At 40.3% G+C, this 13,627-nt stretch overlaps 1 protein-coding gene across 1 annotated transcript in view; it reads left to right on the top strand.

Annotated features, from left to right (window-relative positions):
• Window positions 1-13,627, top strand: part of LOC123757883 (uncharacterized) — a 335,212-nt gene that overhangs the window by 72,961 nt on the left and 248,624 nt on the right. The window contains exons 8-9 of the mRNA XM_069339056.1: window positions 2,332-2,779; window positions 3,821-9,706. Coding sequence (XP_069195157.1) covers window positions 2,332-2,779; window positions 3,821-9,706 — 6,334 coding nt within the window. The remainder of the gene's footprint in view (window positions 1-2,331; window positions 2,780-3,820; window positions 9,707-13,627) is intronic.

Below are 13,627 nucleotides of genomic sequence, written 5' to 3'. Positions count from 1 at the left end.
TCGTGAGCAGGTTAAATCCTCACTTTTTTGTTTGGCCAATAGATCAACTCCTTGCCATCACAGTTAGAAGGAAAAAGCCTATTACCAAACTATCAACAAGGCATAGAAGAAATGGATCACAGTTGGGAGTATCCAATCTGGTATACCAAGGACTTTCGTCTCTTTGTAGTCCTGCCCTGACCTTCACACTTAAGGTCACATCGGCTCCTAGCTTGGCAAGTTACTTATCATTTAATTAGAGTGCCCCTAACCAAGAGCTCATTAAAGGAGTCAAAGACTAGTGAACACCCAAAGGCAAGGCACTCCACTCCCAGTGTGCTGGCCTCAGGCAGACTCCCGAACATAGCAGTGAAGCAACACTGTCAGTGCAAAGGCTAGTGAGCAAACTGGGAAGAGGACCCAGAGTACATGCAGCTCAAAGCACAGAGAAGTCAGACTTACACAACAAAACTGGATATAAAACCGGTCCGTCTAATTACCACAAGCTACACAAGCTTCAGAAAGCTTCCTGGCAATACGTTAGTATTGTTACGTTAGTAATTTACACGTGGAAAATAATTGAGGGGCTGGTCCCAAACCTGCACACAGAAATAACACCACATGAGACCAGAAGACATGGCAGGATGTGCAGAATACCCCCGTTGAAAAGCAGAGGTGCAACAGGTACTCTGAGAGAGAACTCTATCAACATCAGAGGCCCGAGACTGTTCAACACGCTTCCACTACACATAAGGGGCATAACTAGTAAACCCCTCACAGTGTTCAAGAGAGAACTGGATAAGCACCTCCAAAGGATACCTGATCAACCAGGCTGTGACTCATACGTCAGGCTGCGAGCAGCCGCGTCTAACAGCCTGGTTGATCAGTCCAGCAACCAGGAGGCCTGGTCGACGACCGGGCCGCGGGGACACTAAGCCCCGGAAGCACCTCAAGGTAGGTAGGTATCCACAAGACACCCCCACTGCTAGTGATGGAACATGTACCAGCCACAGCACAGACAACAAGGGTTATCTACAGCAACCCGCTGTGCAATGTTGTAACGTAGTCCCAGGGTACAGAACTCATGCCCTTCACCCCAACTACCTGTGTCTTCTAGGCAGCCCCCAATGGAAGCTGAGGGAAACTTAAATACAGAAGAGTAAGTCAACCATAACTTGACCTGTAACTAAAGCAATCACCAGGAAAATAGAACGAGGTGGGAATGAACATTCAAAGCCCTCAATCTGGTATACCAAGGACTTTCGTCTCTTTGTAGTCCTGCCCTGACCTTCACACTTAAGGTCACTTCGGCTCCTAGCTTGGCAAGTTACTGATCATTTAATTAGAGTGCCCCTAACCAAGAGCTCATTAAAGGAGTCAAAGACTTGTGAACACCCAAAGGCAAGGCACTCCACTCCCAGTGTGCTGGCCTCAGGCAGACTCCCGAACATAGCAGTGAAGCAACACTGTCAGTGCAAAGGCTAGTGAGCAAACTGGGAAGAGGACCCAGAGTACATGCAGCTCAAAGCACAGAGAAGTCAGACTTACACAACAAAACTGGATATAAAACCGGTCCGTCTAATTACCACAAGCTACACAAGCTTCAGAAAGCTTCCTGGCAATACGTTAGTAATGAATAAATATGATATATTTACTCATTATAATGTTGGTGCTGAATGTACAACACGAAAAAACATAATTTTAATCTGAAAAAGTATCTTTTTATAAAGAAATTAGGCGAAAATAAAAAGCTGGTGACGCCAAATCAAGTCGACGATCCAAGCGTCAGTTAGGTTAGGTTAGGTTAGGTTTGGTTAAGTTAGGTTAGGTTAGGTTAGGTTAGGTTAGGATAGGTTAGGTTAGGTCAGCCTAACCTAACATATCATATTTATTCATTACTAACGTATTGCCAGGAAGCTTTCTGAAGCTTGTGTAGCTTGTGGTAGCTTGTGGTAATTAGACGGACCCTATAAAACCAAAACTCTGCATCTTACATCAGCCTGTAATCCTTTCAGTTACGTTAATCACCCTTATGCAGTTGAAGCATATCCAGTCCTCCTAAGTTCCTATGAGAGTACTTGGAATTTCGGTTTTAGACTAAATTTATATAAATTTTAGGTTACCTTATCTTGAAATTATTTAGGTGCTCAATGTCCCCATGGCCCAGTCCCCAACCAGGTCTCCTGTGCATATATCAGTAGGTGAAACAAAAGTTAAATGACTACAGTAACTAAATTGGCAATATTTTAGCTTCTAGTTGTAAATTTCCTATTTTTCAGTATACAGTATATTTGTTCAATTATTTTTAATATTTCATATATTTTTAAAAGTTATTTTCTTCACCCTTAACAGGTGTTGAATGAGCTAGTGACTCAAGAAGCCAGAACAAAAATAATCCAGAGCCATGCTCATACTCAAAGTCTTTTACCTGGAAAGGAGTCTGGTTTAAAATCTCCAGGAACTACAATAGGAATGCCCCAGGGTTACACAGGTAACACAGTACTTGGTCAACCCCATGGGTCAGCACATTCTATAGAATGGGTTCCTGGTAACCTTCCTAAAAATCAAGGACCCATGAATTATGGTTCTATGAACCTGGGTGGCTTAAGTTCACCCTGTGGGATGCTTAATGAAAGGCCAGCCCCTCAAGGTGGTGCATCACACCAGGGGTCAGACAGCAGTAGTACCAAGAGGAGAGAAGGACGAAGAGAAAGTTCTAGAACTAGGCATATCAGCGGAGGGGATTCTCGAAGATCCACTTCAGCATCACGATACAACAGCTATTCATCCGATGAAGATGGTAAGTATTATATTTGCTATTATATTATCTCCATTTGACTTGCTTTATAATATATTTTGTATCAGACTTCTCTAATGTTTCCCAGTAATTGTTTGACTGTATTGTGTATTTAATTTATCTGACATGCATATTTCTTTGGAAGATTTACCCTCAACTATCGCTTTACTAACACAAGAGTACTAGTAGGAAACTTACAAATTGAAAAGTTGTTGGAATGGCTGCTTAAGGGCACTTGGTGGTATTTGGTATCTTCTGTATCTTTTCTGAGTTGACAATTGAATATGGGCATTACCCTAAGATAAAAAAAAGTCACATATTCCTTGAAGAACCTTATTCCTATTGAGGTTCTTATGTTTGTAGATCTAATAGTGTTGATATCATCTGTGAACAGTAAGTAATTCACACAATTAATAGATTCCTTGTTAATCTTTGTGTGAGTTATGAACTGGGAAAATACAGTTGCATGTTACTGGTGGTTCAGGTTTTGTTATAAAGTTTTGAAATACAGTTTATTGTCATAATTATGTAATAAATTATATGTAATTTCTTTGAACTAACAAAGCACTTGGGATGTTCCATTGCTGGTCATTTGACAGCACTACTTAGATAATATATACAGTGCTGTCATATGCCTTCTTCCATATCAATATTGAAAGAATTAGCTGCCTGAACTTATTTTATAGTGGGTACATATATGGATCTGAAATAGCATGTTCATACCTTATTTATATTTCCTGGGATATGAATCTTTGCTTGAAAAAATTTCTGAATTTCTGGCCATAGCATGGACTACAGTGATTTTGCAGTAAGCTTGTCTGGAGGCTTTCTGTTGCCAACTAATCATATGTTTGCTGAAACCTGAGTTCAGCAGTTTAACCTGGCTCTATGCTCAGCATGCAAGGGCTGTTTTTGCCTTGATCATTGTTACTTGTCTTGCTCCTCAACATAAAAGTAATAACTCATAGCAGCATGAAGATTTACTAACATAGAAAACTAATCCCAATGCCATGTTTATCTGGCTGATCAAGATATGGCCCACAGATTTGTTGGAGGAGAGGGAAACCCGTAAAAGGACCCGACGTAACTCTAGAAGGAGCAGTGCTGATCTGAGTCGTGATAGCAGGCGCATTGGATCTGCCCCAGAGGGTTGGGGACGTGACAATGAAGAAAGACCTGAAGATTCTAGCGATTTTCCTAGGGATGACATGACTGAGAATCCTGCTGACCACTATGGATCACAACAAATACCTCTTCCAGATATAACCACATCATCTCCAGATTATGTAAACATAAATATTGTAAATGAAGCACGTGAGGGTAAACATTTTAGCACTCCCAGGGGTACCACAAATATTGTTGATGTAGAAAATATGTACAATGAGCGGACAGTGAGCCAGAGAGCTGTACCAGTTTTTATTGAAAAACATGAAGGATTTGACGAAGTGCGAAAGTATGAACCTCGGCAACAGGAAGCAGAAAAACAGTTGGGTGTGTCTAGAAAGTATGAACAAAGTTATGTGTATAGTGATCAGTTTTATGCAACAAGAGACCCATATTATGTATCTGATGTTCAAATGCCTGCCGTGAATGATAATAAATTTGAAGAAGAAAAAAGTAATAATAATCCTGTAAACACTGGATTACACAAGGAGTTAAATTCCTCATATGATGCACAAAATTCTTCACAAAGTAAGTTCCAGTCAAACAGCAGTTTCTTTGAACAAAGAGATAATAGCAAAGAAAGTGGCCTTTCGGCGGAGAAGAATAAAAGTTTTCTTCATAATATATCAGGAAGAGAAGAAAGCCATGAAAGTTCTGTTGGGTATTCATCATATGAATCTCATGCTGCCCATAAAGCAGAGATAGTTAACTTACATGTGTCTCAGAGAGGTGTCATACAGGATGACACTACATCTACTGGTAAATATTCAGACAGTGGCTATGATACCCTACGAGCTGAAATGTCTCTTCACCGAGATGAAAAGAGGAATATCAGAGGAGGTTCTCTATGGAATCCAGATAGTTTAGAGAGCAGCCCAGAGTGTTCTAGTGTGGTTCGCAGACAAGGTTTTGATCGCACTGCAAGACGACCAGAAACTTGGAGCCCAGAAAAGTTTGATAGATCATGGGGAACAATGGGTTCAGATTTAAAATCAAAAGTAGATGAATCAAAGGTAGTAAAGGAATATAGCTATGAATATATCACCCCAGAGAAGAATTGTGAATCATCATCATCACAGGAAAATTTCAAATCCAATTCTTTGAAAAAATCCACTCCAATCTTGCCATGTTTAGAAAGTCCAAAGATGGTGCAGGAAACTCACCATCAAACACAAAGTCAAATGAACTTAGTCCAAGACCGGATTAGGAAATTTACAAACAAAGTCTTAGATACCAAAGAAAATAATGTGAAAAATTCTGGGGAATTACATATAACACAAGTAAGACATTGTGAACCAAAGTCTAGAGTACATAATCAAACTGTTAATATTGATTCTATTGAGCATCTAGTTGGCAATATGAGGGAACCCCTCAAAGAACCATTGAAACCTATTTCACCACAAGTTCGAAGTTCAGAAGCACTTGTTTCCCCACTAAAGGCAGAATTTACAACATCAGAATCTACTATGGTTACTGCCCAAGAAGCACAGGTTAAGAGTGTGTGTGATTACAAAAAGAAAGATGAAGTAATTGGGGCTTCAATTTCAGAGGAAAATCCTTCAACAAGTCCTCCATATAATTCAAGCTCAGAGCCTTTAAGTACTGAGTATAGGGAACTTAGAAGTCCTCAGGATATTATGGATTCAAGACTGAGTCGAACCAACATAAGAAAGTTTTTATTTGATGATGATAATAAGCCTGAAGAAATAAAGCAAAATGAGCAGATAGTTAATCCTGTCAAGCCTCCTATTATGAAGAAACCACTTCAGCCTCGTTCAGTTAAGGCCCTTCTTAAGAATTTTGAAGATAAATCAATAGAGCACATGGAGAGAGTTAACATGAACCAAGATTTATCCAGAAAAAAGTTTCATAGCGATTCTGAAATGTTATCAAATGAAAGTTCAAGTGATGAAGGACAGAGTGAAGATCTTTACACTACTGGCTCTGAGAAAATAACAAAAGTGTTTGCCACGTCATCTGTTTTAGCTGAATTACGAAAGTCTGCAGATGATAAAAAAGATGATATGGTCTCTCTTGTTCCCCCACCTAGACCACCAAAGAAGCCAACATTGGGAGGAGATATGGATGCAGTTGTTACTCCTGGATATCTAAGACTCAGTTTGGCAGAATCCATACAAGAGTCTCTTAAAGGTCTGGATGATAGTGATAGTGGCGGTGAGGAACCTAGGTGGATGGACAGTATTCCTAATAGTGAGCTTGTAAAAAACAACTTCCAGTTTCCAGATAATGATAATTCTATCATTGTTGACCTTGATAAGCCTCCTGAAGAGGAAGCCCCTCCACCGCCAATATATCTTCCTTCAAATGACCTTCAGAGTCCCTTAATACGTCCTAATCCCTATACCGAAGAAAACTATTTGCCCATGAGTCCACCTAAGAAACTTAGTCAGGGATCAAGTATTCTTGCCCCAGCTAGCTCATGTAGTAGTCTAAGCAGTAAACACCTCCCCACACCAGAACCAGTATATCCAGATACCTTTGCAAAAACTGAATATGAAGAACACACTTACATTGAGATGAGTGGAGACACATCTTCTAACAGTGCTTCAATCTACCCCTTAGGCGCTCCTCGACTTGATTTCAGCAAAGTTGCTAGTGAGATGTTTACTCCAGAAAGCCCAAGATATTATGAAATTGGTGATAAAGATGAGCCTCAGCATTATGAATACATTTACAGAGGACAGTCTCATTATGAAGCTATATACATGGAAGTTCCAAATTCAGAAAATGATGGCCCCATGGAAGATGAAAAACCTCAGATTCCAGATAAACCTGATGATCTCAAAGCACAATCGAATGCTGACAGGCCCTATACATCAGATACTGCTCTAAATTCTTCCCTCAACAAATTAGATTTGAAATCTCAGTCCAATGCTTCTTCTGATGCAGATGATGAGGCATCCAAAGACCTAGACAGTCTGGATCCACCCCGCAACCCACGCTTTAGCTTATCAGATACCTTCAGACCAGCATCCTATTATCTGAGTGGTGCAGAACCATCCAGTGATCCAGATGCCCAGGATTCCTCCGATTCTGATCTAGTCCCACCTCCTCCAATACCAATGAGCCCACCCCCGATGGATGAGCTAGATAGTGGAGCCCCTAAAGCTAAAAACTTTGACTTTGAAAATTTGGAAACCCCAGATCCACCACCACATTTACGAAATGCTCTGAGCTCCTCAAGATCATTGAGGGTTAGCCAGAGCAGTCTTCGAGAAGACCTGAACTCCTCCAGGTCTTCAGTTGGAAAAGATAGACGAACCTTCGAAAAATCCGACTCTTCAGCTAGTCTTCATTCAGATAAGCTGAAGAGAAGACCTGTTTTTGAGGACACCCTTGAGTGCCTTCATGATGATGATAGCTTTATCTTAAGGTCTGAGGATAGATACCCAGCATCAGCAGCCTATCCTGGGGACTATACCATGCCTGGAGCAGAGAAAAAATTCCAGAGGGACAGGCGGAAACCCTTCCCTCAGTGTGCTGAAGATGTTCTTCTTCCAGGGGACAAACATGAATCTTCTGCCAGGCCAAAATCTGCTCTAGATCACAATTCTTCCTATCAAAGCAATTTAGATAATTCATATTCTTCCAACAAAATTGAAAATCCTTATGTTAATGAAGGTTTTCAGCATAATGCTCGACCATCTATCAACACAAATCAGATTCCACCGACTGGCAGAGAGTATTGTAATGTTCCTTCAAATGCAAAAATGTTTTCACAACCGGAGAGAGAAAGATCAAATTCCACTGGATCACGACCAAAATCTCCTGATCCTTATGCAGAGCGTAATGAGTTGTGCACTTATCAGAACGTACCTACACCAAGAACATCCTTGTTGAGAAAGAGCTCTTCCCAGATGCTCTCAGGCAATTCTGAACCAACAGGATCTCCCATGATTGATGCACTTCGTGGAGTGCAAAGCCCAGTAGCCCACCTGACTGTAAGTCATCAACGTACTTCATCAGAAGCATCATCTCGGAGTGTGGTTAGTCCGACAGCAAGTGTTGTGTCAGGTGGGAGCAACTTGGCCCCAGTTCACTTAAGAGCAACTTCAAATGCCTCTGTAGGCAGTGAGACTAGCCCTCGTTCTGCACCTTACTACTACTCAGATGTAATTCGTGATGATGGGGCAACAACATTAGCTGAAGGGATAGTAGGTACTCCTCGCTCTCGATCTTATCAACTGAATAATCAGCGTGATCTTGAAGCAAATAAGAGGCAAGACATTGGAAGAAAAGTAAATCAGATCACTAGTGCTTCAGACTTTGAACAAAGACGTGAAAGGTTGGCTCATGAGTTAAGAACTTCAGTGGAGTTTCTGGAGGGAAAGACAGTCACTTCCCCAGATGAACGCAATGTATATGACTCTGATACCCTTAGAAAAATGAAACGACGTGCATATACTCCAGATCCAGAAGTAGATGCTAAAAATGTTTTTCCTCATGGGCTGTCAATCAAAACAGATAGTCCTACTTCAGGACCTCCAGTAGGCCATCGTAGAACCCGGTCTTTAGAGGGTCTTCTTGATGATCCACCTCGGACATTTGTGGGAGGGGCTAGTAATGGGCCAACTCCCTTGGAGATGAAGCAGGTATATACTAGTGGTCCACCTCATGTATCAAACTGGACAACATCTACAGTTCCACAAATTGCTTCTGCTGCATCACATGGTGTGAGGGCAAGTCTAAATAGTTCTATTAATTCTAATCCTTCCTCACCACCATCTACACTTACCTCTCATCGTGGGGCATTCTCTCAGTTGACTAGTCAACGAGCTTCTGTTAGTAGTCTCCATAGCAGTGGAAGTGTACCTCAAAGAGCCACCTCACCTTATGCAACCTCACCTTTGCCAATACCTCTTATGCTACCATACCAGGTGTGCAAACGTGACAGTCTAGTTAGTAAAGACAGTTCTGTCAGTCGTGTTTCCTATCATGAGTCACTAAGTCCCCATGAGCTACAGAGTCCCACAAATCATGATATTTTACCAGAGGAACAGGATTGGGAAGATGACAGTCAGTGGCGTGAACAACTTCGGCGTGCCTCCCTTAGACACACTCGATCTCTTGAAACCTTAGATGAAGGCCGGCCGAGACGGCCAGGTGATGGCAGTAACAATGAGTACCACCCACCTACCAGATTGAGTGTGCCAAACAACCCATCTCAAGCTGTAGAAGATACAAATCACCAAAGATTACTACAACTACACTTAGACGAATACACAGTGGATTATCGAGAGGGCCGCATTCATTCCAACCAGTACAGAAACACTGGTGGTTTGCACTCTGAAACTCTTGAGAGAACACGAAGAGGACTTACATGTTTAGAAGGTTATGAATGGGATGAAGCTGAAGAAAAGTTCAAGAAGCCAAGTCCATCAGGACGTCTTCAGCAGCAACTTCCCCAACAGCCACTCAGCAGTGTACAACACCAGCCTTTTTTAGCCGACGGCCTCCCGCCTTCACCCGAGATGGAATGCGAGGACCAGCGTCAGTGCCGACAGAGCCCGGCGTTGCCCTCCGCCCCCGCCCCACCCTCTCCACGTCCGCATCTGCAGCAACCTTTTTTAGCGGGCGGCGGTGAGAGCTTGGAGGCATCCTCGGGGATAGGAGGGAGGCCCCCTGGTGAAGGTGAGGGGCAACAGGAGAAGTTGGTTGCCTCACCCACAGCAACTCCACCTCCAGAATGCACATCATCCACCACCATCACCACACATCCTGTTCCTGACGTCATCCCGCCACAAGGTAAGTACAGAACTACACACTACAATTTGCTCAGTGTAAGGAAGGTTCTAAGTGTAATCTGTATTAGACACTTTAAATTAATGAAGATGTAAGAACTGTGTACTAATGTAATATGAAACCACTCAAGTCTTTGAGTGCCTAATGTAGTTGAATGAGTGTTTGCAATTATAGTAACAGCTGTTAAATGACATGGTATTGTCCATCAATCTTTGTGTGTATGGATGTACTGTACTGTACATAAAAGTCCATTTGTACATACTAATGTGTAAAAAGTTTACAATTTTGAAATAATAAGTACAGTATATATGTATAGTAGACATTTGTTCATGTTCATATGGAACTGTTTTTATAATCAAAGAAATTTTGTACAGTATGCAAACTATTTAAATGGTATATGTTTGTGTATAATCAGGGACTTGACATATTCCATGAATATCATAATAGAGACTGAGACAGACAGTAACCAGAGGATGTTCAGATTTTCCAAATACTACCAAAGGCATGCCCAGCATCACAAGGGAAATGCACAAACCACTTAAGATTTTAATTTGGTAATGCTTAATTTAAAAAGTTGCCTGCATGAGAATATTTGATTCAAAAGTCGAGTTCAGCATAATTGTAAAGTCAGCTTCATAATGGAATTGCAATTATAAAATTAGCTATAGCCTGATATTCAACTTTTAAATTAAAATTCACAGTAATATTGATTCTAAACTGATACACACTTGTAAAAATCAGATCCATGTTGCAATAATTGAAAAAGCAGCTAACTACCCATTGATCACCATGGGGGGTAAATGGTTAATTTGCTTCACCATGGCATACCATGGCAATGGTATGTCAGTCATGGCCATCATACCATGGCACTGAATACAATGAAAATTGCATTGTATGTAGAAACCAAAGGTGTTACAAGGAGATAATGCAACAGATTACTTGCAACATACTGGACTGTTCCTCTCACCAACCTACAATCTAGTGACTAGTCTTAACGCTGGACAACCATTCCAGTGTTCTACATTGTTAAAAGTAATATAGCTGCTGAGGTAATTTATCCTGCTCTTCGTTAATGTTTAATAGTAGCAGATATGTAATAATTGGGTGCTGAGCTTGTGTGGTATACAGAGTAATGTGTTTTTTCATCTAATGGAAGTAAGTTTCTCTGGAAGGATTCTCAGACATAATACAAACCAGAAACATCATTGTAATCTTAATGAACTTGAAAATTTCATTATGTTTAAATTCTGTGTACATGATAGTTTGACATAATAAATCTGCATCTCTGATTGATGTACTGGTAAAGTTGCCAAGCTCTAATGTTTGTATATATCTGTACCTGCACTTACATTTGCAATTGCATTAGTGTTACTCTTGAGCAAATTATTTGCAACACATTTGATGAAAAGAATTATAGAATATATGGAGATGCCGGACTGCATGCTATATTCTTTTGCTGGTTATTAATGTAGGAACAAATCTAAAATCACCAGAGCTTTGACCAAGAGCAAAGTATATACAGTAATTAGGGAATGCCATCTTCTGTGTATCAGATGCCATCTTCTGTGTATCACTGAGTAATGACTATAACTAGCCAAAAGTTCTGACTATAAGGCCATCCATCTCCTGAATTATTAGCGTGGTATGTATCTCTTGTGGATGAGGACTGTGTGTGCTCTGTACATCAGTCTCTAAGCTGTGACAATACTTCACTTGGCACTGAATGTACCATAGATTTTGGTCACATATCAATTATAAGCCATGGAGTAATGATATTTGCTTTAAACAGTTTCAGCACATTTTCCACTTCTTTCGTGTCCATTTCCTTTTCCTGCTGCTGCTGCTTCTTCCTCTACCACATCCTCCTCCTCCTCTCCCTTGTATTGTTTAAACTTTTCATGTATACAGTAATAATAATATTATCATGGTCATCATCCTAACTGACAGTGCTATAGTTATGTTATTGCCATTATTGGGTAGAGTAGAAATAGCCTAAACTACCCTATCCCTTTGAGATGTTTTTTATTGTCTCAATAAACGTACTTGAACTTGATTGTCAATGTTGTGGTTATGTTGTACTTTACAGTGTAACATGGAAGCCAATGGTGCAACATAAACACAATACAGTATTCATCCAGTCTTCAAATTAATTAGCATTGTAAATCACAGCTTAATTCCAAAACAGGTAGAGTCAAACAGGCGATGGCTTTTTAACCTTAAAAGATTATAGAGCTTATCTCTTAAAAACGTAATACACTAAGTCTGTCTCCTATCCTTCAGCCAGAAGATCCACATTCACAAGCCACATTCAACTGCTCTGTGTTGTAGGAAAATGCAATTCTCCAGTCACGGGAAGGTGGTGTTCCAAGGAAAACATAGTTGTCAAGTGTTCAAGTTAGCACTGATGTCAATGTTGTGTAATTGGCAGGACTGACATAATTTTTTACGACAGAAGCTCCCTGTTTTAATCTGTTTGCCAATACTCATCTGGTCTGATTTGTTTGGCAATTGAAGAGTGGTATCAGTGCTTTTCAGTTATTATCTTCGAGGCGGGGATTTTAGAACATTAGCATGAAAAAATGCTAATTAAGAAAGCCGTCAGTCGCGTGTTCATCAACCACCTATGCACACAGCGTATATATATATATATATATATATATATATATATATATATATATATATATATATATATATATATATATATTTTAACATGGGTACAACGGCATTTATATGGGTGTCCTACACTATAATGGGGATTGCAGAATTTGCGTCAATAGCTTGCTATGTGATAAATCCCCACCTCGAAAATAATAAGTGGAAAGTACTGATATGAATCTTCAGTTGCCAAACAAATCAGACCAGAATAATATCAAGGAAAAAATTAATTAATTAAAATCATGAGCGTCTATAGTGAAAAGTTTGAAACACAGGGTAATATAAGGTATTCAGACTACACCTGCTCTGTGCCAGACTACACCTGCCCTATGCTAGACTACACTTAATTTTGTCCAGAGAACTAAATCTAACAGATAGACCATTTGCAGGATGAATGCCACCCGTGATACTTTTGCAAACGCAGAAAAAATGTGTTGTAATTGTCATTGATACATTACATACACTTTATATATATATATATATATATATATATATATATATATATATATATATATATATATATATATATATATATATATATAGTTGTGTGTGTGTGTGTGTGCGTGTAAGGCATAGTTGTGGAGGGTAATTTGACCGGGGTGAATATTTACCGGTAGTGTCATGAGGACCGTAACCAAGTTGAGAGCGAGCAACGTGTTCCCAGCATGTACCAGTCAGTATTGTACCACGCGTTCCACCAAGCTTCCCTAAAAGTAAATGTTCCGGCGCGAGAAGCTTTCTCTCAGCAATCACACGCGAAAAAAGCGACATAATCCGATAAATAAATGATGGAAGAGGGCGCATGCCTTACAATACGTATTGGATAATTTGTATTCAAGATAAAAGAGTTTGAGGTTAAGCTGGAGTATCATCTAACACCTGGCACTTGAGCTGTTGTCTGGTAGATCGATGTTCAGCAGCCCTACACCAGCTCAGTCCTCCCACCACGTTGTCCGCACTCCTCTTCCTGTAATGCTCCATCATTTGTGTACACAGACACTGTCGACCCGGGCACAATACGTGGGTTATTATTTCTTGTGCGTTCTGGAATGATAAATGGCCAATAGATGTCGCCGATGACGCGCGGCAACTGGCTAGGGATCGGTTACCAGTTAGTCTTGGCGCGTCGCCATTGATGGAATGACCTCGTGGATTGCAAGATAACTGTCCAGGCTAGAATTAATAAATAACTTGATTTATATCCTTGTTACTGTCTAAATTTTCTCATTTACTTGACAACCGAGATGAGGCTGTTCAAATAATATACCC

This window comes from Procambarus clarkii, chromosome 40 (assembly GCF_040958095.1).
Source record: "Procambarus clarkii isolate CNS0578487 chromosome 40, FALCON_Pclarkii_2.0, whole genome shotgun sequence".
Classification (NCBI taxonomy): Eukaryota; Metazoa; Arthropoda; class Malacostraca; order Decapoda; family Cambaridae; genus Procambarus; species Procambarus clarkii.
This window is presented reverse-complemented; position numbering and strand designations above follow the sequence as displayed.